The 27,712-nt window shown below is 40.0% G+C and overlaps 1 protein-coding gene across 8 annotated transcripts; it reads right to left on the bottom strand.

The window, feature by feature from the left end:
- exoc6 (exocyst complex component 6) lies at nucleotides 1-27,712 on the bottom strand. Of its 8 annotated transcripts, none has more exons than XM_044013813.1 (25): nucleotides 27,521-27,712; nucleotides 21,972-22,143; nucleotides 20,844-20,891; nucleotides 20,570-20,660; nucleotides 20,054-20,099; nucleotides 18,775-18,828; nucleotides 18,456-18,606; nucleotides 18,204-18,359; nucleotides 17,912-17,980; nucleotides 17,222-17,305; nucleotides 17,048-17,094; nucleotides 16,849-16,969; nucleotides 15,205-15,276; nucleotides 15,008-15,105; nucleotides 14,809-14,914; nucleotides 14,472-14,581; nucleotides 14,222-14,333; nucleotides 14,000-14,134; nucleotides 13,429-13,608; nucleotides 12,783-12,812; nucleotides 10,018-10,159; nucleotides 9,591-9,664; nucleotides 6,050-6,162; nucleotides 5,648-5,659; nucleotides 1-4,656 (listed from the first exon to the last, which is right to left on the bottom strand). In XM_044013813.1, the coding sequence occupies exons 1-25, from the start codon at nucleotides 27,658-27,660 to the stop codon at nucleotides 4,530-4,532; spliced, it is 2,490 nt and encodes an 829-aa protein (XP_043869748.1). In that variant the 5' UTR covers nucleotides 27,661-27,712; the 3' UTR covers nucleotides 1-4,529. The 8 variants fall into 8 exon arrangements, with proteins under 8 accessions (XP_043869748.1, XP_043869752.1, XP_043869749.1 ...); XM_044013817.1 differs by lacking the exon at nucleotides 27,521-27,712 and adding an exon at nucleotides 26,506-26,606; XM_044013814.1 differs by lacking the exon at nucleotides 5,648-5,659.

The raw sequence follows: 27,712 nt of genomic DNA, 5'->3' as shown, positions 1-27,712 counted from the left end.
TGCTGATTACATTTTTATTACAGCACACAAAATAAAAACAACAAATGTAAGAAAACAACATCTCAGTCGGGGGCGTTTCTAACTGAGAACGTCTACATAGGTAAAGCTGTCCACAGGTACCCTCTCTCCACGTCTGTGGGAGGCAAGAACAACTGTCTCATGTCGTGTGAAAAGTTGATTCTTCTTTTAAATCTTGGTTTGTGCCATTATACTAGAAAAGGCTCAAATTAAGAGAGCATGAGATTATGTGACACAATATATATTATTATTCTTTTAAACAGTATACATTAAATAATATTACTTTTTCCCCTAAACTGTGGAGAACGACATGTAATGTAATGTAGACCATACTTCTGTTAACATAACAAGGACATTCTGTCAAGGAGTGTAATGTATGTATCCAGTTAAATACCAGATTATTTTCTGTTAAATTATTCTTTTTTTTTTGGTTGAGTTTGGTTTCACATTCAATAGTTTCCACACTCGAGGTCTGCAGGTCTTAGTTCTGCCCTCTGGTAAACAGCAGCAGATACTATTTCTAGGAGACGGGGTGTTTTTATTGTGTGCGATCAGTTTAATGTACATTCCGGCAATACAAGAGTTTTGCCACACTCACTCACTCTGCTGCACATTCTGTTTTCAACACCTGCCTGCATACACACAGCATTCCAAATCACTGGATCTGATATCATAAAAAGAAAAAGAAAAACAAAAAAAAAAGGTTAAAATCTGTAAATCCTAAATAAACACAAGCGACATGCGGTCTGTCACACAGTGCATTATGTTTTTGAAATGGATGGTAAACGATTCAGCAAACATGGCATATTAAGAGTAAAGTTGTTTAAAAGAAATAAAAGACTATATTGCACTGATATCCTAGTCGGAAATTCTCAAGTATATGCATAAGCAGCCATCTCCAGTTGCCATTACAGAAGCTTATGAACAGAATGGTGAGTATGACATGACTGTTGTTATGAGGGAACTACACATACACTGTATATTAAGCGGAGTAAAAGGTATTACAGTTATACAGTATTTGTTTGGACGAGTTCTACTTGGCCATGAATTCTTCTAAATTTTGAGAATTTATGGTACAGTGGATAGAAGCACCTGCGGGAACATCACAGTTCTCTAACCGGGAGAACTCGACAGTTGTGTACTTCTGTTAGAACATAACGAGTCATGGTTGTACAGTATCTTACCCATGTGAATGAGTGGAGAGAAGGTACCAGCACGAGTCACTGAGCTCCTCACACTGCACTCGACTGTGTTCACCAAGTACGCAACAAACGCAAATCTCAGACTCTTGCTAATTACATATTTACTTCAGGTGTCGACGGAGGCGCACATCACACGATCACACCTCCAGTTCAGTCGGTAGCAGGAAAACTGCTGTGATATTTTCTTTACAAAATATGCAGTATGTACAGTGGCATTTACAAGCAACACTTGAAAAAGGGCAACAAAAAAAAAGAACATATCTTCAGAAGCTTCAGTGCAAAAATGCCTCCTAAAATAGAGCAAAGACGCAAAAACATAAACAGAAAAGAAACAGTCTCATTATAAAATGTTTTCAACAGGAGTCCCTGTGCACGTTTTAAGAATAGAACTGACAAGCCTGTGAGGCTGTAATGGAACCAATTATTATTGCTGTGCTTTGTGGATGTGGGTTATATAATTCTAAAGCTTCTTGTTTTGTTTTGTTTTTTTTCCCCTGAGGAACAAAAAGAAAATAATCTGCTGTTAAGTAAGTGTGAATCAACGTTGGGTGGACTGCAGTTAACGTCACACAAACAGGTCCTTCAGTCGATTACAGAGGGAGGACGAGGGTTTGCAGTGATGTCGTCATGCACGGGAAAGCAGCCTCACCATTGACCTGTCCACTAACGTGTGATCACATTTGACATTTTTTGATGAAGCTGAAGCTGTAGAATTAATATCGACAAAAACAGGACTACTGTATAAGATTACGCCTAATGTCAATAGTATGTGAGAGGACAGGAATAAGGTAGGTTAGAGTCATATTTTACATGTCATCGAGTGTCTGTGTGGACTACATTCCCTGCACTATGTGAGGGTCGCATGCTCCAAACTGCAGGTGTGAACACGTCTGCTACTGTGAGAAATACTTGTCCACTCGTCATGTTTACATGCGCAGCAGCAGTATATCTGGCTGTTCGCCGGTACACAGAAATCCAGGACAGACGCAAAAACAGCAGGTGTAACTTTGTTTACACTGGAGTGGGTGTGAACGCTCGTGGCTGCTGCGGTTTCACACGTGCAGTCCAACTTTTGGAGCCGGACACTCCGGTTTCAGAAGGCGATCGCAGACGCTGGAGAAGCTGCTTAAAACTAGGGCTGCCTTGTTTTATGTCACTTCAGTGTCCTGATGAGAAGCTGCTGTATGGTATCTACTTTAGCTTTGTGCCAAACAGCAGTCAGCATAAAGACCAGGCTAAGACCTTGATAATACTTTGGAAATAACATGGTATTACTGTAAGAATACTGTATTATTATTTCTTTATTATCTGTGAAGCCTTTAAATTCACTTATGATTACAAGGTGCCTGACTCCTAAACACCCGTCATTATATACATTATATTGTACTGTTGTTGTTTTTATGCCGGTCAAATTCTGTGATCATTGGTATTTGGTGTGGAATGACGTGACTGAACCTTCAATCAGATAGAGGTGTTTTTTGGTTTTTTTACCAGTAACATTAATTAAGGTTCCACTTCAGGTTTAAGGACACCTGGGTCATGTTATTGTTCAAGTTAGAGGATAGGTCACACTAAATATGTGACACAGTTTTTCTTTCTTATGAAAAAATGCTTGGTCATCACTTTTGGTCATTCCACGTTGCTAAAACAACAAATCTAGTGGTGGACTACAAATTTTTTGCACAGTTCAGGTCAATAATAGCAGCTGTGTGCTGTCAGATGGAAATTAATGATAAGGCTAAGGCCTCGCTGCTCTGTTTGCTCTTACGTAAGTGTGCTCCAAAAGTCAGAGAACACCCCAGGAGACGTTTGGCGCCCACTGTACATCAATATCCTGTGCTCGGCCTGTGGCGATGAGGAAAGGAATTGGACTTGTCTTGTACCCAGAGGGTTTGCAGTTCAAATCCTGGCATTCAAATCCCCAATGCTCCCTGGGCGCAGATACTGTAAGTGCTGCCCACTGCTCCTGCACCTGGTTTGTGTATGTTCCCTACTGGTGTGTAATAAAGATCAAAAATTGATTAATTCTAATCAAGGCAAATTCCTCATGATGACATCACGTGCAAACCCGAAATCTAATATCATTGTAGTTTCTGCTGTATAAACCCAGATGTGTCCACCTGTTAAAATCGAGTGCAACAACCTGCAATGATACGCCTGCATTAGTTTGTGTGGTATTGTTATGCATCCCACTACATGTTATATTATCCAACCTGTCCACAAACATTGGAAGATATAGTTGACATTCTCACATGCAGTGAACATGTGGAGGTTCCAACCACAATCTGAGCGTCACTGACTCATCGTGACTTCATCCACGCTCAGTCTCTGTGAGACACTGTCTAAGGGCTCGAGGGTTAAATATACGGCGAAGGAAAAGAAACACAAACGGGAAAAGAGAACCAACATTAAAGCAAAGCTACCCAAGGGTAGAACAAAACTTCACGCTTTTTCATGAACATCAGTCTTTCAAGACGTCATCATCCACTCTTTTGCTCTTCCATCAGTCAACAGTTGGACTTCAGCATCTCTCTCACACACACACACACACACACACGCACGCACACTAACATGACTTGAAGTATTGGGACATTTAGCTTAACTTTGGACAGAAGGTGCTGTAACTTCATTTACAGCACAAATTTGAGTAAAGAGTTTTCTGACAGGACAGTGGGAGATGGGTCTTCCCATTCAGGTGAGGGGCAGTTAAGTGTTGACCTTAACTCTTACTCTGCCAGAACGTCTAAGTGCCACGTCCTGTGCTGAACCAGTCTCTATCTGCAGCTACAATCATCACAAACGTACAACATAGTTTGTCTCATCATAGCCATTAAAAATACTTGACAAACATGTTTACTGTTCAGTCCAATAAATTGTTAAGGGTGTGTGTGTGTGTGTGTGTGTGTGTGTGTGTGTGTGTATTATTTACATTAAATATTCAGTCTGCTATAACAGTAAGAGGATATGACTTCATCATACAGATCGTGTGTCTACTGTATTTGCTTGGAAACAGTTCCCTGCATGCCTTGTACAATGTGTGTATTGCTGTGCTGTTACGAGGTGTGTGTGTGTGTGTGTTCGCTCTGTCTCTACACACCTTGTGTGTCTCGTTGTGTGTATGTGTGAACTCATTTTGTGGTTCATCTGCAGGTTACTGTCATATTGTGTTATCGGTATCCTTCTGCGTCTTGGCAGCTCAATGTGTGCGTGTGTGTGTGTGTGTGTGTGGCTGCATGCATGTTTTATTCATTCTATCTCTGTGCGACACCCACATCACTCCCGTCTGTGTGTGTGTATGTGTGTATGTGTTTAGGAGGACATGCCGTTGACCAGGCTCCTCAGCTGTTTGACCACAGTCTCTATCAGCTTCTGTTTGTCTCTGTCATTCTTCCTGAACTGAGAGAAAATGTTGTTCTTCTTACTGGTGTCCTTCATCCTGCAAACAGAGAGAGAGAGGTCATTAAAAACACGAGTCACACAGATAAATTTTCACAGCTGTCGGCACACGGCTGTATCAGTTGGCTATAGTAACACTTTGTTTAGCGGAAATGGAGATGTTTTTTAACACATATTTTTGGGCATATTTGACGAGCTTTCACACTTTATCATTTGAGCTGATTCATTGAGTTTACACTTCTCAAGAGACAACAGCTTTAATGCCAGCTATAAACAGCTGTACTTAACTTGTGAACTTGTCTCTCAGGATAGGTGTTAGCACAAGGACTGAACAAGACCTGGATTTCCAAGCAGATACTGACCTCATTCAGACCTGTTCTAACAATCCATTTAGCATTTGTGTTGAGCTACAAATGATGTCTACATGTATGAAGAGGTAGAGGCTAGACAACAGAACATGCACGTAGAAGACAGAAGAAAATCAGAGGCCTCCTTTACACATGGTATTACAATGGGTTTTCTGCAATTGGATCGCAATCAAACTCTTGAGGTAGGATTGTTATCCGATCTGCCAAACCACTTCAGGAGGTGGTCAGAGACACATTGCGACCACATTGATCAGAAGTATGAATGCAACAAGTCCCAGATGCGTCTCCGCTCCACCCACAACAACTATGTGAGTGGAAATACATTGGTGGCTCTGAGCCCAGCGAAAGGGGAAGTGGCGACAAAACTGCTCTGCTTTCCTCAGTTTTTCGCTTGTTCAAGACGACTTCTTTCTCTGCTTTGAAAAGCAATAGTGCTACTACACCTATGGCTAATGTTGTTGTTATGGCAGGATGTGACACCGTAGCTCCTGGAAATCTTTGCAGAAGAAGAAGAGGGGGAAGTACCATGATCAGATCTTGATGTGGACACCGGAGTCGCATGTTTATACCAGGCGTAAATGCATGTGGTGAAGCACTATCTGATCACAGAAAATGCATTCTAATTCCAGGTGTAAAGGGGCCTAGAGAGGAAGCTGCACCTACCCCCTGTAGACTCTGAGCAGCAGTCATTAGCAGCAGCAGAAAGAAAGACAGCACACAGAACAAGATTTAGAGGAACACGATGGAAAAAAACTAAAAACAGAGGGAGAGGTAGCAAAGCAGCCACGTTCTATATTTTACATAAAATATATGCAAAAAATCTATTAGTCTTTAGTATCATTCAGTGTGCAAACAAGGACTACTAAGGTACATTAATACTGTGAAAACAAAGATGTACTCTCAGTCTTCGGGCTGCAGGCATGCGTCAACAACTTTTACCTTGTTAGTAGTGACACCATACAGTCCATACACTAACATATGTATAATTAATAATAGAAAAATACGGCAAGGGTGTTCATCTGTCGAAACTTTCCCCAGAGGGTTTAACATGTCGAATGCACTCACTTCTCAAGTAGAGCCAAGGCAGTGGCTGGATTCACTCTCAGGTATTTGCACGTTGGCTGACCATAATCTGCCAAATAGGTTGACCAGTCCCACACCATGAACAGATCCAGGAGCTAAGACACACAAAACAGACACACAACACTCATTAGGCATTAGAGAGAAGCTCAGAGAGGGGAGAAAAGACCCCCTTACTCTCACAAAGCAGGCCCTGTTTTAGAGGCACAAAACCTCCTGAGTAGCGTGGACGCATTAGGCATTAACGCAGCAACTAAAAATGTGTTTTAATGTGGTTGCAGCCAAAGGGAGAAGACTAAGAAGAAGAGTAATAGACGCAGAGAAGAAAGGAGGAGGGGGGCTTTTGCTGCTACACGATTAGTTTTAAGTGTGAACAGAAACATTTAAAATGACCACCACCCCGCGACCCCTGGTTAACCTGATGGAGATGACCCCCTTGCCCCACACACACACAGTGTATGCTAATGTCACAGGGTGAAACAGCTGGGTGTTTGGGTCGTGTTGAAAGAGCAGTGAAAGAACAGCTTAGTGATAATAGCATTATGCAGCTGACTGAGGGACTCCAGCACACAGAGAGGGGCTTAGCAACAATGCCACGATTCTCACCTGGAGCTAAGTGATGAGCAGGGACGGAGAGAGAGAGCCACTCACTCAACTCTCCACTGTTCACAACAACTGACAGGATCTGAGTGATTTGGTACAAGAAGCCCTTACAGAATAACTACAGTTTATCACATTTGGGTTCAATCAGTTATGGATAAAAATGTGTGTGGGAGCACTGGCATCAACTTGCATCCTGGATTTTGTAAACATAACTGTTAACCTAACCATTAACAAGAACAAGCTATTTTATTAAGAATTTATTACATTTGGTGATTTAATAGTTGTGATACAGATACAGATGTATGGTGAGCAGTGTCTGTTATCCACCTGCCGGTGGGGCTCTGTTGATAAGCTCTGAAGATCTGATCACAAAGCATTTTAAATGTTTCTTCTACAGGTTGTAAGACTGTATTAGCAGCACTGTAAGCACTGTATCTCATAAATGGGCAGTTTTATATGCAGTATTGTTTTTAACCATTACTTAAAGCAACACTATACTTTAAAATGAAATATAATAACACTTCATATAACTGAACTGGTGATAATTCTCTCTTAACTACACTTAATGTCTACTCCTGTATATATCCTCCTCCTTCTGCTGCTACTGCAATGATTGAAAAAAATGTCCCCCCGTCGATATAAAGTGCTCATTGAGTCTATATCTGACAACAACAGTCTGTACGGTTCCCACTGGACAAGCTGTCACGTTATCAAACGAGTGAAACAGTAAACACATCTGTGTGGCCAACTGTCGCTGCTGCTTCACTTGATCTACTGAGAATTATAATTATACTGAGTTTAGTTTAGTTAATTAAACATTAGGCAGGGAGTTCAGACAGCAGACTTGCCCGGAAACCTGCTGTTACCAGAACCTGCACGTTTGTGTTGAACTGGCAGAAAATGAACAGCAATAACTGTATGTTTGCAAATATAAAGACAAAAGCTGAAAAAATTTAATTAATGGGCAACTTTAAAATGCCTGTAAGTGCAAAAGTGTGTGAATGGCTGATTTTCCGTATGCTGGCCCTGAGAGAGGCTGGTGATCTGTCCAGGTTGTACCCAGCCTCTCAGCCAACATCATTAGGTTAACATTCTAAAAAGCAGTTGCCACTCTTAAATCTACTGCCATAAGATAAAGGGAAAGTAAAAGGATGACCTCTGTGTAACCTCAGCCTGTGGATGCCTTCCAACCCCTTTACCTAAGGCTGGGATTAATAGGTCAACAGAGCAGTATGTATAGAAGGGAACATCAACGCAATTTGTCTAATGAGCTGCATCACAGGAAACTAAGGTCTTCTCAAAATCACAACCAGGCAAATCTGTAGCTACCATCAGGCACACTGGGGTCATGTCCTCTGGAATTTGAACATTGAAGCCAGAATTACTTTTACTCTAAAATTTAAAAACAAATTATAGCAAAAATAGTTGTATTATTTGAATTGTTTTAGATGTGTTAGTTAGTAAATCAACAGATCATATATCAACATGATAATCAGTCAAGAAAAATGTCAAGAATCTTTCTCATTCTTTTATGATACCACATTATCCGACCTCAACTTGCAAAAGGACTGTTTTAGTTTTCTGATATTTTACGATTAATTAATAAAGAAAATCATTGTAAGTCATAGGCTTAGCTGTTTTAAGTTAATAAACAGTGGCTGATTTTCTGAAACGGACTAAATCTAAGATTTTGTAGCAACAGCAACAGTTAGAAACGTACCAATTAAGCAGTATTACCTGCATTATATTAAATGGCCCAAATATTAATTGGATAACACATAAATCTTATTATTCAATGAATTATTAAAGCTGAAGTGATGTCAGTTAGAAGAGAGCAGTGAAAGAGCTTTAAGACTTAAAGTGGACAAAAGAATCAGACCACTGAGTCTGCTACAGTTTACCAACACATTCAGTGTGCCTATCACTCAGTTTTCATTTGTTATCATTTTCAGATTTGCATCTGACAAACAGGGAGGTAAATTTGGCTATATGAGGTTAGCCTGTCTACTTTGTGTCAGAGGTCCTATGCCATTGTATCTTTATCTTTTAAGTGAGCTTGCAGTGAAATCAACAAACTCAACAGTCTAGTGCTGTGACCTGTAGACTGGATACGGCGCCAAGCCTCCACCTCAGGCTCAGATTAACAGGTCAGCGCAGACTCAAGTTAATGAGATGAAGCTGCACTTTACATACCACTGGTGTTTACAACAAAAAGGGAAGGGGGTTGTGCTAATGTGTGTGTGTGTGTGTTGGGTGGGTGACGGGGGGTGGTTCTAGAGCAGGTGAACCACAGGACAGGTGAAAGTTGAAAAGGCCACTGAAACATAATATTGCTGGATGTGAAACAGAGAGGTGAAATATGGGGCATCTGAAAAATTTAACAGAGCATGCACGAAGACCAAAAATGTTTTTCGTCTTCCACAAATTGTTCCACTAATTTGTCCAAGCATCCGTAACATGTTTGTCTTGTGCTTTAAATGTTCCACTCTAACCAGCTCTGAACATCAGTGGCACACAGCTATTAAATATAAAATTGCTTCAGAAAAAGCTCTTCCCCAGGCATTTCTTTTGATGTGGGATTGACTGTGCTAACTAAATTATGAGCTGTGTTAACTAATGGATAAGCAGAGACCAGAAAAGCTGCGTCCTGTTAATAAATGAAGAATCATAACAGGGAAAACAGAAATCTGGACTGAAAGGTGGTTTTGATAGGCAAGAGCAAATGGTGGTCAGAGAAGAGAAGACTAAACCAGGGGCACCGGGAGTGACATTATTAAAGAAACTGAGACCTAAGACTGTGTCATATTACTATGAACTATATCAAGTAGTTCATAGTATTTATCTACTTCAAAATGAAATGTGAAATTGAAATAAAATAACAAGGAACTCAGTTTCATCCTGACTGTTCAAGAAGGTTCTTTACCTGTCGTAGGTCGATGAAGGCCAGCTGGAGTGTGTCTCCTTGGAAACCAGGGACGGGCTCTGAACTTGCAAACACTGCGAAGCAACACAAATACGTTAAGGCAACAGGAACTTTGAAATTATGGAGTACAGCACACACAGATATTGCCAAAAACAATCGTTCCAAATGTGCCGCTTACAGCTGTGTCCACATATAAACACAGTATACAACAAGTTTCATGCTGATAAATACCACTTCTTACTTTAATTAGTGTTTAGATATACAGTAACAGACCTGCAATTCTATGATACTCTAAATTTTTTTATGATACCATAGCAAAACGTTGCAATAGAAAATGTTTTTAATCATTTTTTCTTCCAGAATTACCAACTGAGACCACTTGAACAACATGGTGAGCCTCAAAATGAATCTGACCATATATACTCACATTCACACTGAATGACATCCAGGTTGAATTGCTGAATGGCTCCCATACTGATCTGTTTGAGTTCTGTATCCAGCAGCATTTGCATCAGTGATGTGGACAGATGTTTACAGGCTGACATACAAGCTGTCTGTGCCACTTTACCCTGCAGAGAGAGAGACAGGGGGGACAGAGATGGAAAGATGTAGGAAAATTAGGATGGTGATGAGGACAGAAAATGAGGACAAGAAAGGAGGGAAGAGGGGTGGGGCGAGGTCAATGAAAGAGTGAACATTAATAAAAGAGAGCAATTGTGCACAGTAATGATTTGGGCAAGAGGAAGGACATGTGAGTTAAAGGAGGAGATTATAGAGGCATAGAAGAGATGAGTGAAGCAATTGGCAAAAGAGTAAAAGGTTAAGTGGTAAAAGAAGAGCGGGGAAAAATGTACAGAAGTCAAAATAGATAAATGGAAAAAAGCAAGCAATCCTGCATCATCTATCATCTAGCGCAACATATGGGTTTTTGAATTGGCTTATGATAACGTGACAGCTGCCAACATCCACTACAAAGAGTGGAAACAATAAAAGAAAGTTAGAAACTAAGCCTCTGCATTAGAAAATTACCTCTAAACAATTAGTAAAACTGTCAGATATCGACAGGAGTCAGAAAGGTCTGGGTCCTTCAAGTATGAAAAACCTTTGCAGCCACATTATTTAGTAACAATGAAACTGCTGCAATGACAAGACTAGTTCCAAAGGACAAGGCAGCCATGGTGAGAGTGCTCGACTTTGAGGGAAAGAAAGTCAGGAAGCCCAAAGCAGAGAGAACTCAAGTGCACTTCAATGTCCAGTTGTAGCAGTTCACCTACTAGATCTAAGTCAACATGATACTGGCACCAGCTCCTGTTGGATGACCTGTACTGTGCCACCTTCTGGTGAATACAGGCCTCTGGCATGTTTTTAGGCTGCCCACAATTTGCTGACCTAGATTATTTTAGTATTATATACTGTGAGTGGACAGCTGCCAACAAGATGGGTCTGTTGCGGAAAAATAACGCAGAGCAGCCACGACTGCTGATAAAAACCAACCCAACAAAGACTGAAGACCTGTATGGCAGCACTCACTGCAAGCACTGTCTACCTATGACGCGACACGTCATGCATTATACTGCATTCAAATCACAAAAATTACAATACAATGCATGGACAACAGCCACAACCGCTACAATGGAGAATGATGGAAAATGGATCAATAGTGAGAATATTTTATCCAATGACAAATCTGCTCTTGGCTAAAACATGCCCTCAAAACTGAAATCAAATTTTATTTGGTTTGTAAAAATCTATCACAGTATGATCTTTGCAAGAATGTCATACTAAAAAAAAAACAACCCCAGTGAGCTAATGCATGCATATACTGTAAGTCAAAACAAGTTCAATTCATACACATACTTGTACAGCATAGTATGAACTGTGGGTGTTTGCATTACTTAACATGCTCTTCATTGTGCTTCTCTTGAGAGATATGTTGGAACTTGGTATCCACTTTGAAATAAGTCAAACATCTATACAATACATCACATGTTTGTGGTTTTCAAAGAATTAATGAAGTGTGGTAGAGACAGAACAGCAGATCATTATGATCCACTCTCACGGACAGTCATGCAAAAGCTTCTGCAGGGATGATGTGGTGACCCCGTGTCAAGGACAATGTTAAATCTCCTGAAATTCAGTTACATAAGGAAACACTCCAATGGAAAAATTACAATCAACAGTCAAACAATGACTAATGTAATCAAAGGCATGTTCTGTACCTGAGAGAACCACAGCGGATTGATAAGTCCGAGTCAATGTGAGTGTTTAACTTCCTTTGTTTGAGCTCCACAACATCCCTGTTAATATACTTCATGCTGACATTTGACTGACAGACAGACAGCTGCGATACAATCTAAATGGGTAGATATCATATCTCAGTCTATTGACTAAAATTAGATTAAAAATGACTGGTAACCAAATCACGAGTAATTAACACTAGGAATGTGACTTAATCAAAATCTCAGGACATGATAATACCATGGTAACAAGTCCTTGGTGCTATATTTATTGTGAACCTCTATTACGATATTTATTGTGATGTTGGGATAGTAATAAAGCAGCTTGTGAAGTCCAACCATCTGTGAGTGAGACGCACTGTGATTGTTGAGGCTGCTAATAGTGACATTGGGACTGTGTGTTCTAACTTGTTATCACTACAGGAAATCATAAATTCATCAGATATTATGAGGAAATGAGGTTATAAAGGCTTCTATTAGAGTCTTTTGGCCTGGCTATATTTCTTTAGTTTTTGCCCAGATATTGTTTGACACAGTCAATACCATGAAATACATAAAACCTTTATATTGCTAGTCAACTCAGAGATGCAAAGCAAATCAAATTGTTAGAAAATTAATTTTGAAAAATGTCAGGAAGATAACTGCCAGCTGTTCCATTTCAGCCACTGATTTATGCACCAAAAGGGGAAGTCTGACACACAATCCCACAACTCAAAACCACTGAAGAATCCATTAAAGGTACTATAACTCAACAATCTTCCCCTTTTTTTGCTAAAATATGAACATGAACATTTTTCTTCTGCCGTGTTTTCAGTATGCGTTACAAAAGGTGTCAGACAAACCAACAGGCCTACAGCAGAGGAGCTTCCACAGTCAAACATTGGCATGCTTTTCATCTCCCATCTGCCTGTAGAGTGACAGCAAACTATTTTAACAGCCAGGCAGGAATACTTACCGACATTGAAGCATGGTCATTGTTGTTATTCTGAGCAGAGACACCCCCAAACCAAGCAAAAATGGAAGAGGGGGCGGGAAGGAGGGAAAGGACAGAAAAGAAATGTGGCAACAATAAATGGACAGGAGGAGGTAAATTCTACTATTTTGCATGCTTTAAAAGTTAATGTAATAAAGGAGTAAAACAAATCAGGCAGAGCACCGCTGCATTAGAGAAGGTGTGGATAGGTAGAAAAAGACAATCTTGAAAACAAAAACAAACGAAACTAATTTAGGAAATAAAAAAGACATGATGGAGAGAGGTGCAAACAAGTGGGCCATGGCTGAACAGCTTCTCACTGTTACCTTCTTGGGCCAAAACACAATTACTGACCAAGTCCTTCAAACTTCAATACCACCCAAATGTGCCTTGGTCAGTTGGAGATAATGTCATAGCACTGTATGAACCAGGGACAGTACAGTTACCATTCATGTATACTGTACAGGCCACAAACACAACAAATTCACAATGTAAAACAATTGACACTTTAACGGGGATGTACTTACAGAAAGAAAGGAAAAAGACTACATAATAATATCCCATGGTTCCCAGAGAGAGAGAGGTGGAGGGTACAATGGGTCATTGTTAGAAGAAGGATCAGACTCACCGGGAGGTGTGTGAAAACTTGGAAGGTGGAACGCAGGAAGTTGATCAGGTCCATGAGGTATCCAGAGGCACGACCATCTGACTCAGCCATGCCCCATTCATAGTCTGCAAGCTGGATAAACTCATCAATCTTCTGGTTGAGTTTGGTGTAAATTTCTCCCTCTGCAGCATGACGAGCATCCTGGAAAATAGACTTCCTTAGTCCTTTTGACAAGACTTAACAGGGCTAAATTCAGTTTTAACATTTCACCTAACCCTAAATAAGAACTGTTTCACTATGTATTTCTGAAACTCTTCTTCTAAACTAGGTAAAACGGATAAAAAAAGCAGTCTTTCAATAAATCATTGCAATTATCTTTTCATTCTTCCTTGTCAAAACCCAACCAAGAATGTTGCTGAAGTGCCAACACTGACATAGATTCATAATGAATAAATAAATTTTTACACTCCCCATGATAAAGACAATAATGAAACGCAGTTAAGAGACATTTCATTCCAACAATAAACTGTACAACAAACACAAAAACAAAGTCAAGACGCAAAGAAGAATCCACAGTATATCCATGTATTACCTTGAATGTGGATAAGCCGTAGAGTCTTGTGGTGTGTACTGTTTCAGGGGAGACATTGGTGATGTTTGTTATGAATTCCTCCAGATACCTGCAGGCCTGCTCCAGGTGGGTGGTGTTAATGATGATTTGCACCAGCTACAGAAAGAAGGTTACAGTTTCAGACCAGACAATTTGTTTAAAAGGTGCGTGTACCTGATAAAATACCAGCAATGTTGTTCACACCTCTGTCAGTCCTGTGTGAGGCTTCTTAATGAGGTTTTGCAGACAACTGCTGAGTGTTCTCGTCAGAAGCAAGTTGGTTGATTTCCTCAACATGTCATCAATCTCTGTTGAACTGGAGGCAGAAAGAAAAACTTCAGGTTTAAATACACATATTTGAGAGTTGCAAGACAAAAAGACACAGCATTAGCGAAGTGTGTTAGTTTCATGATAAAAGTGAAAGTGAGCATGTGGTTATTGTAGGATGACATACCTGCGGTGTAGTGACTCTGAGAACTTGAGGCTGGCGTAAATTAACTCTTTGACCTGTGTGTAGATCTGAGGGACAGACTGGGACATCGGCAGCTTCTTTGGAAATTCCTGCTGCTCAAAAACAAACACACAGATACAAAGGTGTTAACAAAACATGGAAAGAACCAGCATAAATTAACATGTTCATGTTAGCTGCTTAAATGGCCTTAGGTTTTTGTGAATAGCAACAGATGACAGCGTTTGTATTGCTGTCCTTTGTATGAAAAATAAATCAGGAAAAACAATAAGTCATACTTTGGGATATAGGTTTGTGGGTCAATGTCCCTTGGGCTTGTTACCTTCTCTATTTCTGCATCATGGAAGGGAAAGCGACTGACAACCAGTTTGTACTCCTCTTCTGTCTCAACTGGGATCGGACTATAGTTATCCAACTCAAAGATCTCCCTGTAAAAAAGGGATCATGGTATCATGAATAGAGCATAACATACACATTTAACATAAAATGATGTATCAGAGACAAACATAAGGAAGGCCCACCTGAAAACTAGAGCCCACTTCTTCAGCAAGGTTTCATTGTACTGGTCTCTGACCTCAAAAAGCAGGTCAAACAGGCGGTTCACGGTGAAACCATAATCCTGTACATAGACACATAGACATCAGAGAAAACCAAGTGTGTTCACATGAGCTGTTCTACACAGAGACACCGATCAAATTAAGTCCGGTGTGTGACCAACCTGTAGTGTGTCAGCAAAGATGACTATCAGGTTCTTCAGCTCCAGCACCAGATCTGGGTCATCACAATACGACTGCAGATAAAGAAACCATATAATCAGCAAAGAGTAAATTTAGCTGTGACTACAGCAACAAAATACAGACAGTGTTTTATTCTTTCAAATGCAATGAATGCATTTACATTACATTTGATGGATGTGAATTATACACCTGTATTTGATGCATCAAAATAATGCATAACTAATATTCTGCTTGCAGTAATTTAAAGTACTTATCATGTAGCAAATAGCGAAAACATTAGATGAAAGTTGTTATTTACCTGCAACAATTATACTTGTAAACAACATACATGTTATTAGAGTCTGATAGGCATAACAACAGAAAGGGGAGGGACTTAACCAGGGGTCACTCCATACCAACAAGTCCCTCTATTTTAGTGAGCACAGAGTGATTTATGACCCTGAAAGCAGAAACAGTTGAGTCCCCTAACAGTGACACAAGTATCCTGCCAAACACAGGGAGTGCGTAAATCAACTGAGTAAATTAACTCAAGCAGAGATTTGTAGTAAAGCAGCAGCTGCCTGCCTCTCTGTTTACTCAAACACACACAAATACATGTCAACAATCAGCTGGAGACTCGGCACATCACTGCAGTGGCAGGAGTTGTTATTTATTACATAATCTGCAGCTTCTAAATCCCAAGCCAAGCTGAATATGAATATGACAAAGTTTCAACCCAGCAGGATGCAGGTTTTTTAAGTGTAATCCTTTATCTTCACATTATTGATGACGGTGTGTAGCAGGTGCTGTAAATTGTCTCTTGCCAAATTCTACTAATATTATTAGCATTAATTACAGTATTTATCATAAAATGCTTTGTGTGTTTACAGTGAATCAGTAGTTGACTACTGGTTTGCCATGCTGGGGCTGGAAGTGGAAGACCAGCAGAGGGGCTACAAGCCAGAGGGGGACATGGGTCCTTTGTTAGTCTCCTCACCCCTCACTGTGTAGCCCATTCTCTAGCCTGTTAGCATAATCCTCTGGGGTCATTTACAACTGACTAGAACCCAGTGGTCAGGAATATGCCTTCTTAATCTGCTGTTATTGTTGCAATCTGTCTCTCATTAAGGCCCCAATGACCTCCTCTTTGGCTGCATGCGTATATGTGTTTTGACCTCTTCTCCTGTGAGTGACATCACTGGTGTGTTTGTGGGTACACTGACCTCCCCGGTGTCCTCTCAGTGTGTGTGTGTGCATGTCAGGATGGTGAATGAAGCTTCTTCCAGGATAAATAGATCCACAGCAGGCTCTATTATCTCTTAACTTTCAACAGTATCCCTCTCATTTAAAATCCACTCCCTGCTGGCTGTGTGTGTGTGCATGGCTTTCTATGTTTGTGAGGACAAATTGTCACAGTGAAGAAATGTTGGTTTTAAATGTTGGTTTTAAAAAAGACATTTCCCCACAACTTAAAATAGCTTTCTGAGGGATAAAATTCTTTTAGGGTCAGAATTTGGTTTCCCATAACAATCTTGTTGTGATAGCTAAGGTTAGTGTAAGAGGATATGCAATGCATTTTGCCTTTGAGTGAACGCACAATTACAGAAGGACAAGAATGTACGCAAGTGGCTATGTGTGGGACCTACAGAATGTGTGCGGAGAACAGCGATGATTTTCGACAGGGCCATGTTCCACAGTTCATCAGTGAAAGCTCTGGTCACCAGCCCTTGTGTGGAATGGAGGATATGGTCCTCCACAACAAAGAACCTAAAAGCAGACATACAATTTAAAGTTACAGACAGAAATTCTGTTACAATCACATTAAAGTGTGAGGAACATACTTACCCTACGATCTGGTTGAAATATCTCCTGTATCCCTCGACAGTCTCATGCTGGACATGGAAAGACACACAAAAATAATGATTAACATTAACAGCTTATTCATGCAATATCTAATCTGCTTCACCGCAATGGTTTCCTGTACATCATATATAGTGTTTAGTGATGTGTGTTGCTTACCATATTAGCCTGTGGCTGCAGCACTAGTCTGGCCTGTTTTTTCCTCTGTTTCCTGTAGTAGTTCTCAAATGTTTCTCGGTCACCCTGCAGACACAGATACTTGGGCCTTATCACATGGAAACAGAACTTTCCTCATACACAGCTTTGTTTCAAGAAATGTCCATCCAATCCATACAAACCCCCCCCAAAAAGCGACTCTGAACCCTGTAGTACATATGCCAGGTCTGGCGCTATAATGCTACTGCAGAAATACATCAGAAACAGAGAGGGAGATGTGGAGCATGCTCATAAAGCATGTGCACTGTGTGTACAAACTTTTTCTTAAATAAAGCTTTATTCAACACAGAAACAGAGACCAAATGAACCAGCCAGGCATACTAAGGAAAGAAAATAACAGTTATCATAAAGCGAGTAGACCAAATAGAATACAAGTAGAAGACACCGACAAAGGAAGCAACAGCAAATGCAAGAGAAAGAGAGAGGTGGGGCTATGACATCACAGTTTTCCAAAAGTAGCATATTGGTTGTATACACAAAACCCCCATTTTCCATAAATAGCATTTTAGGACTCCCGAAATGTGTGGATAAAAAGCCAAAACAACACAAAACTTTGGCAGAGAACAGCCACTAATCAGATATTTTATTCATTGTGTTACTTGTTATTAGTAGTCATTCAAAAGACAAGCCTACCAGCACTGTGTAAATGTGTAAACATCTGTAGACAGGTGAGAAGTCCACCAGGTCCTGAGCGGTAAGAACCTGTCAAACACACATGAGGATATTTATTTACTGTCAAACATTACTGCCAAATTCATACAACAATTCTGTTTCTACTGAAACACATCAATGGAATAAATCAAATCAGAAAATATGAGGGACTCGTGGGCATGTGTGTCTTTTGTCAATTGGGCATTTTACTACTGCTGTTATGTTTATTCCTTGCCAGTAAGAAGTCAATTAGAGCAGAACGTTTCTTTCTTACCTCTTCATCTGTGTCATCTTCATCTCCTATATCCTCGTCAAACATCAGGCCGTTGTGAGTGTGTGTTCGTCCATTGAGGGAGTACACAGGCTTGGTGTAGTGGCCCAAACTGACCTGCTTCGCTATAGCACTGTTAAAGGTCCTGTGCTGCTGTGCCTGGAGGGACATCACACACACACAAACAGGCCAGTGTGGTGACACTTACCTATTTACAATGATTGAGGGAATGTTAAGACTGTCAGACTCTTATACCTGTCTCATGGCAGCCTCTCCAACCTTGTCGGAGTGTTTTCTGATGCTCTCCAGGAAGTCCTTGAGGTCTGACATAGAGATCTCCTTGATCTCTTCTCTCAGCCTGGGTAGATTTTCTGCCATGATTTGACAGAATCTGTATTTGCTGACCCTGAAAAAAAAAAAAAACAAATTCAACTGACATCAGCTTATGTATGCAAATGAATGAAGTAGAAGAGCTGGGAAATAACTTAAGTCTATTTCAGTCAGATGGACTATATTGACAACACTTCAAGAATGATTTCTGGTGTTTTGGTTTTTCTGTTCTTTCTAATCCTACCTGGGAATGTAGACCTTCTCTAGCTGCTCCATGGTTTTTAGTGCAGCATAGTATCTGAAGAAGCAAAGAGTATAGCATCAGTTTCAGTGCACCTTTCTTTATACTTTTAATGTTAAAGTCAGGCCCTTGTCAAAGTTCAAGGAATAAATGATCACTTGCTGCCTCATAAATTCCACCCACAGACAAGTACCACCTCTAAAATGTTGTTAGTTACAGCAGATCATTTTATGTCTTATACATTGGATGCTATGTGTTTATTCTTAGAATTAATCCTGTGCTATGAAGACATTGAGGTCTGTCATTGTGTGCACACATCACAAGGGTTCAGCGTTGGGTCAACGTGCTGCGCTCCCATCGTTAGACTGGGAAGCAGGTTGTGAAGGGATCTAATTGGTTGGCAAATGTTTGTAAAAATGAGTTGTTTACACTTGAACAGAAGGTGGACTCATAAACCGTTCAGTGAAAAGGTTTGTCAGAGCGCAGGACACAAGGAGAGAGGACACAAAGGCTGCAAGTAGCTGAAAATTGAACAGAATGTGACCTGTACATCAGCATTTACAGTTCTGATCATGTGGATTTGCACAAAAAAACTCCCAATACATAGTAATGGTGCATAAGCCATGCCATTACTGCTTAAAGGACCCTCCACACACGCAAATCCCACAAGGTGACCAGCATGGTCTAATTGGCTGTGACAGAGCAGAAGTGAGGGGCCTTGTTCTGAACAAGGGCACACTGAGGGTTAATTGTCCTGCCAGTGAATGGCCTCTTCCTTTGGTGCACACGGATGAACAAGAAAGGGTCATTATTTTCTAGTCTAAAGTGAACTCTCCTCCTGTCTTTATATAAATAGGCATGTAAATGTGGTCAAACATGAAGTTCAATGAAACTCACAGAAGAAGCTGAGGAAGAGTTGAATTTTAGTGTGAAACTTGCAACACTCTGATAATTAGGATGTTTACACTTGTTATGACCAATATTAAACAAATCCACTTAGTTTCATTCATGTCTCCCACCAGCATGTGTTACACAACCACTGAGTACTGTTTAAGTTTAAGGAGATAAGCTCAAACATATCTAACATGTGAAAATCCATCGGTCAACATTGCTGCTGTCAGTTAGCTGATAGTAAGCCCTTATACTGATGTATGTAAAATAATGAAAGTGAAAAAGAGGCACAGGGCAGTTGAGAAATTACGATTTAAAAATTAATAAAAATGCTTTTAATATTGCAGTTATACATGACTGCATGTATATACGCTCTCTGTGAGATGGTTACCTTTTGGTTTCCAGCTGCTCTTTCAGTTTGCTGTACATCTCTAGTACTGTAAATAGAAGAGAAGATGAGACCTCATTAGTCGGAGTTCAAGTAAGTTACTCAGCTTTGCCTCTAAACAACACTGAACTTTTGGGTCAAAAGAGAAAGAATGCATAAAAAGCTATTTTAAACACAAAGGTTAGGAATTTGGGAATATTTACACCATAAGTCCTGACGATCAAAAAAACTACTATTGTCAGCTTCTACGTTTGACCGATTTGTTAACTGGTCGTGGCAGTCTCTGACATATACAACAGTCTTGCACTCATTAAGCTTTGGGTGATAAGCAAGAAACTACTTTAACACATCTTTTTTATATTCAAAGAACTAGATAAGCTCTTATCTTGGTTACCATCTGAGTTCACATGGGTCGATTGCCTCATCAGGAAAAAGACTAGACACTGTGTGTTGAACTGATACCACATTAACACGAGAAACAAAGTGAACTTCCCACTGACGTGCAGGCAGCAGCAGTACCTGGTATACAGAGCTGGAGCTTCTCAACAGTAGTGGCCATGTTCCTCTGTTGGATTCGACAGCAAATCACCTCCTGTGTCTGCGCTGTCACCTGAGGGAAGGAACATGCAGTGGAGGCAGACAATGAGAAAGAGGCCACAGCCGTTAACTGCTGGGTTAAAAAACGGTCATGTCTGACGCAGAACTGTCTCATCAGTTAACAAGCTTGCATATGATCTGACAGCACAATAAAAAGCTTCTGCACGTACATGCATACAGGCGTACGCGGACTTACCTCCCTCCCAGCATCTTGTAGTCTTCGATTAGTGTCTGTCACTTGACCCTTTAAAAACAAACACAATCAGGAATTTAAGTACAAAGCATCATTCGACTTCAACTTACTTTATTTATGCTTCCTTCAGTTTTACGACACATCATTTACTCACTTTTCTGTAGCGCTAATACAGACATACACTCAAATATAGATACACACATCCATCTTTTAATGACGGCTAGATGTCATAGAATTTTGATAGGTAAACCAGATTTAAGTGCACAGTGAATACCTTGGTCTTGCTTGAGCCATACATGCTGTCACATGTCTATCTGCCCTTCTTCTCCCTGTCTGCTCCCCCTCTCCATGCCCTCGCTTTTCCCTCTCTACTTCCCTCGCCGCAGCTGCTCAGCCTTGTAATCAGCTCATTGTCCATGAAGAAGCAAGAACAAAGGCAGGAAAATTCAGATTAACCAGGCAGTGGGGACCTGAACCCATCGCTGGTGCACTGGGCCTTTCATAGGGTTTAATGGCTTGTGACAGTCCCTTTCTCACAGATTCAGTGACAAACTTGTCGATTCTGGACAGGGATTTTTGAACTCTCGGCTCCTGAGAGCCATGACCCAATTGAGCAGTCGGCCTTTTGATGATTCTTTCAACAGTGAAGCTTTCGAACGCAAGGGACTAGCTACATAATCACTGTGTCTTTTTCATCTAGCAAGGGTATGGCCCCAGGGTAAGACGCAGTGACATGGCTAGAAATGTGCCTGTTTATAAATAAACTGTTATGTTAAACTAAATAATGCTGTGCTGGTCAGTTATGAGAATAAGAGCAAGGACTGGTGGGAAATCAGACAATGAGTGGGTGGCTACTTATTTTATCCTGTATCCATTTTTCAGTTTAAAAAATACAAAACGTTTTTTGTTTAGAATTTGATAAAAAAAAAAAATCATGATCTTAGAATCTTTTATCATATCAGCAATGACTAGCACTAGAGTGGTACCTGTGATTATGTGAGAATAAATTATATTCATCGCTTTAAAATACCCACTCTACCAGACCTCATGATGGAAAACCACATTAAATGTGCCTATGCTGACAATCCTCTTGAGTCAGTTAGTAGCACTCTTTGCATTAATGTCTTTTACCATCAGTTTCTCTGCATCAGTGCGGACTTTGAGGAGCTCTGTGATGGCGTCCACAAAACCCTGGTGGTGGAAATTGCACATCTTCTCAATCTCACGGTCATGATTCCTTATCCTGGCATCCAGCTTTTCCATGAAACGTTTGTGTGCATTGGGCTGGTCATCGTAAATAGACCTGAAAGAGAGAAAGGTTACATTGCTATTTAGACAAGTTTTTATTTTATCAAATGATGCAGTTTGCCAAAAAAAAAGGTGAAAGGTTTGGACACACCTTTCCATTTACTTGAATGAGGAAGTGTGTCAAACTTTTGACTGGTAGTGTAACTGATTGAGGTTACAAAATAAAAACATAACAAAGGCCATAAATGCATCTAATCAAAGAAGAAGGGCTTGGAAATGATGAATGAGGATTCCCCAATGACAAATTCTATGACCCCATGGCCTCCACTTGTTACCATTCATTTCACCTTGTGCAACATCGCCATCTAGTGAAGCTGGAGTAGACAACGCTACACCCATGAAGTCTGATAGATTTTCTAAAATCCCTGACAATGATTTGTGCTTTATGACCTGATGCTCTTATGCTAAACCAGGAGAACTCATGTTAATAATGATCTAGAGTAAATATCATTATAACAGCTAATCCTTACAACAGAAAAGCAGGCCAAGACTAATGTTAATTTCTCAAGGAACTGAAGCAAAGCAGTCTGACGTATAATAACCAGTACAGCGCATGCAAACTGCAGAGGCATGTCCATGTAGTCCAATAATCATCAGTCTCAATACTGCCTCATAAGCTTCCTCTTTCCTGCTATTAATAATTGAAAGCAGGTGGCTGCTGTAACACATAGATCACCGTTTTCCTGTTTCCTACCAGGACAGGAAGCAAACTCCAGCCTCCAAGTTACAAACAATATACTCCAACACTATACACTTCAACATGTCAGACATTTATACCTCTAGGTAGATTTGTATACATGTTTACAACTTCCTCTTTGTACTGTCTATGTGTTAAGCTGCATTCCAGACTCAGAAGTCAAGATTTGCCAAGGTGAAATTTCCATTTCACAAACAACAAGCATACCAGGTGCATACTACCAAAGATAAACAAATAGCAGTGCTATTGTGTTGCATGGCATTGTGAAAAGCTCATTATTAAAAATAAATGTGTGCAAACTGTAAAATGTAGTTATTTTTAATTTATCAGGGACAGTGTACAAAACATTAAGCTTGGCAGAGCAAAGATGCCGGTAGTCATTTCCATCTGTAGTCCATAACACTCAGCAGCAGCTTCCATGAGATACATTCATTATTCCCCACCCACATTCAGATAATGCATGCTATATATACATATATATATATATATATATATATATACACACACACACACACAGAAATAAACCTCAAGTGTCATCATCACAAATCCCATCAAAGACAACAGAACATCAAATTCATCCCATTCAGTTTGCCCAGATACAAGTACAATTTTAGACAATAAAGCAGGATTAGTGTACAGATTAGAGCTGCAACTAACGATTATTATCATAATCGATTAATCTGTCGATTCTGTTTTCGATTAATCAATTAACCGTTTGGTCCATAAAATATCAGAAAACCTTTAAAAAATGTTGACCAGTGTTCATCAAACCTGATGATGTTCTCAAATGTCTTGTTTTGTCCACAAACCAAAATTATTAACTTTTAATGATTTCTTTGTTATCCAGAGCAAAGAAATGAAGAAAATAGTCCCATTTAAGAAGCTTGAACAATCGGAAATGTTGTTTTCATCAAGAAATAAGCTTCAAAACGATCATCAAAATAGTTGTCGATTAATGATCAATTAATCGATTAATTGTTTCAGCTCTAGTACAGATATTTTGTTTCTTAGATAACAGCATATCATTTTGTCAGAAGAGAAACTTTTTTTAATCAATGAGGTTGATGATAACAAATATGACGTTGTGACTATCTAAACAAATCTCAGACCAGACAACCTGACAGACCAGAGACGTCGACTGCGTCTGAACAGATAGAACAGACTCTTATCTTGTCAAACACTGAAAGATCAGTATAGACAATATTAAGCTGTCAGATACACAGGCTGTTTATCAATATCACACCACACATGCAGCACACGTACTGGACAACAACTGTTACCCATATATTCCTACATTTTGCCTCAGGAACATGTGCACTTTTGAAACACACCCAGTCCTTTCTTTACCTTTGACTTTAGTGATTTGACAATTGATCTGCCTGTGTTTGTGTTCGAGCATCACATACACAAATGAAGCAAAGTTTACGTAATGTAATCTGATAACACTGACACAATACTGTGACATCAATTTACACGAAGAACAGGTTTGTCCATGTGATAGCTGATATTATTTTAATAAAAACACATTTATCTTTGCCTTTTAATTGATGTGTACAGAGTTCACATCCATAAACCATTGTCGTGTGATATCAGCAAGTACAGGGACATGGAAGTAAAATATATGCAAATATCCACACCTGTAGGAGAGGCTGGCATAGTGAATGTTGTTGGTCAGAACAACTATCCTGCTTGCCAATGTAAATTCAACTCTAAAGCACAAGATAAACTAATTCAAAGTACTCCAGACAAATGTGATTGTTTTGTGCCTTTTGCTCAAGCTGTAACTATAAAAGTTGAAGCTATAAATGTGTAGATATAATCTGTGAATGTACTAATAGCTTCGTTTGAAAATAAAACACACAGATGAAGGTATGACTGTAGAGACCTTTCTTCTTCTTTGGTGTTTTATGGCAGTTGCCATTTGTAATTTGGGCTGAAATTAATAATTATTAAAAATCTGTTTTCCAAACCTTGAAATTATATTCAAGGTATACTCAAATGTCCACAAACCAAAATGATTCAGCTTTAATGATATCTTTGTTAAATATTTAATTAATCATTGCAGCCCCATTTTTATTTTTGCATCTCTACTAACTACTTCTTTATGCTAGTAAACCAACTTCCACTCATGCCAGTGGGCCTTGCCATAGGTGAAGCCCCCCCACAGCTGCAACACTTATCTGTAATACACCTGTTCAACTGTTTATTACTGCTGATATCTATGCAAATATCCATCCAGCAACATGCATTTAGGATTGTATAGCAGACAGTGGTGTACCTGCTGTAGTTCAAACCAAAGCATCAGAATAAGGATAAAAGGTGATTTAATTGACTTTGAACATGACATGGTCTTTGACGTCAGACAGGCTGGTTTGAAACTGCTGACCTATTTGAATTTCCATGCTCAACCATCTCTTTGCTTTATAAAGAATGGTCCAAAATATATCCTGGAAGCAGCAGTTTACTGTTTGAAAATGTCTTTTTGATGCCAGAGGTCAGAGAACAATGGTCACACTGGTTCAATGATATTAATGCACAGTAACTTGCAACAATTATATTAATAATCACTCTCAAGGTGTGCAAAACACATCTGACCGGACTACAAGTGCAGAGCACCACACCAGGTGTGCCATGTGCTTAATAAAGTGTCTGGTAAGTGTAAATTACTCAGTGATTTTTCATTGCTTCTTTTTATCTGTTTTATGGCAGTTGGCATTTTATAATGTTAAATTATTGCCTACTCCTCTTCCTCTTTCCTTCTGTTTAGGAATGCCTTCTGTTGTCAAACTTGAACATTTAAACAGTCCAAGAAGCTTGTGGCGGAGCCGTCAGGCATGGCTGTCAACTCAACTAGGACGGAAGTTACCTGTCCAAAGCTGTCCAAAGCGTTTTGTTTTCTTCAGTTAGACAGACATTGTATTGCATTGCTATGTGATTGTCTTGCAATATATTGATTATCACAGAACCGCTGAATCGCGATATTATTGGTATTATGGATTGCGTATCGTCTTGTGACTTACCCTGTGATTCCCCTAATAAAGACATCACAGTATCAGTGAAATGGAAGTTGACAGCTTGACAGATTGCTGCCTACCATGTCCAACGCAGAATAGAAATTTTTTTCCTTGAGCACGTCCACTTTCAATTTCACCAACATAACTACAACACACTTCAACTACACACAACACAGCAACGGGGGGTGGGGGGTGAACAACCAACCAACCAACTCAACCAACCATGGTACTGCAAGGTGTCAGTGGAGTGAACTTTGTGTTCTAGTTGAACAAAAAGCCGTAATTATTAACACCGTTAGTCAACATCAGCGAGACGTAAAGTCGCACAGCCACACCCACAAATGATGTTTACATTTCTGACAGGTCAGCCACCGTGTGTCCGAACGCAGAAGCTGGACATTCCCACACTCCGTTTCACCACAGCTGCGTTATACTGTCCAAAATATGGCTTAGAGTTAGCTATTAGCCTGCTAGCTAACAAGTCAGCATCATAAAGCTTGGTGCCAGGAACTGCTAGCGTTAGCCTGCCGGTGGCTAGGTTAGCTACGCTAGCTCATGAACAAAAGCTCTGATAATGCACAGGCTGCGACCCCACACATACACACTGATGTTTTAGGCCGTTCCATAAGACGCCACGTATTCTCACCGAAGAGTGGGACCAACACAAGCCGTGTCGGTGCTCTCAATTTCCTGTAAAATCCGCTCGTGCTCCGTTATACACTCCAGGGTCTCAGTCTCCGCCATGATTGTTATGAGTGTGTTTTGTGGCTGCCACTGCAGCTGCAGCGCATCTCCGGCCACTATGACATCTGGCCTGTGGAGGGCGCACTACAGCTGTCATGAGTCAAATGACAGCAGCTCTGTTTCCCCTCACATCCTCAGACCTTCACCTCAACACACAGCTGCTTGTTGCAGTAATCTGCTTCATAATATGTGGTAATTCAAGTCATCAAGTCAATCAAATTTTCCAAAATAATATCATTTCAAAGGCTTTATACGGTACATTTCTACATTATTATTAGTGCACGGCTTGTGTTGGTGTCAATTAAATATAATACCCATTAGTGTGCTTGTTGAAGTGTATAACAAAATACAAAACATTTGGTAGCCTTTTATCGATTTAGCATGTTATGTTTCCCCCGCAGCCCAAATGGACAAAACAGCCATTGAGACAGAAGTTTACTATGCAAACTAAAGGAAATCATCTTTTCTGGTATGCAAACACCACCACAGTTCCCTGGAGTTCTCTGACATGTTTGGAAAACGGAGGAGCGAGTGAGGGAGTCCTCTGTTTGTTACAATCTGCAGTCTCACCATTAGATCTTTAGAGAGCATCTTCACTGCCTGATTCTTTGATTTTTCAGTTCTACAGTCTTAAAAATGTGAGAGATATGAAGTATTTGTCTTAATAATGAAATTAAAAATTGTACAATGTCATCTGCAAGTCAAAACACAGATTTATAGAATACTTTCACACACACATCAACACTTGTGTGAGACCTCCTGGCATGAAGACTAACCATTGATACCTGCTGCTGCTGCAATATTCAAAATGTATAAATGTAAATTGTGCACTAATGTACTATTGGCATAAATGTTTACTTCTCAAATACAGTACATTTTACAGTACATAGATGCTCTATGCTCTAGATGAGTTTTACCTCAAGGTTGTTCCTAGAGGCAGGTCCACAGATTCCAACTCTGCAAAAACGTTCCCAAACGCTTTCTCCGCTTCATTGTTGTCCTCCTCATTTTGAATGGGAGGGTCAGGTAAAGCAGCATGGACCCTGTCACGAGCCATTTCTCTCCTCACACTCACACATATGAGGACTAGATCACTACATGTGTGAGAG

Source organism: Solea senegalensis, linkage group LG18 (assembly GCF_019176455.1).
Source record: "Solea senegalensis isolate Sse05_10M linkage group LG18, IFAPA_SoseM_1, whole genome shotgun sequence".
Lineage (NCBI taxonomy): Eukaryota > Metazoa > Chordata > Actinopteri > Pleuronectiformes > Soleidae > Solea > Solea senegalensis.
The sequence above is the reverse complement of the archived record's forward strand: the minus strand, read 5'-3'. Positions and strand labels throughout refer to the sequence as shown.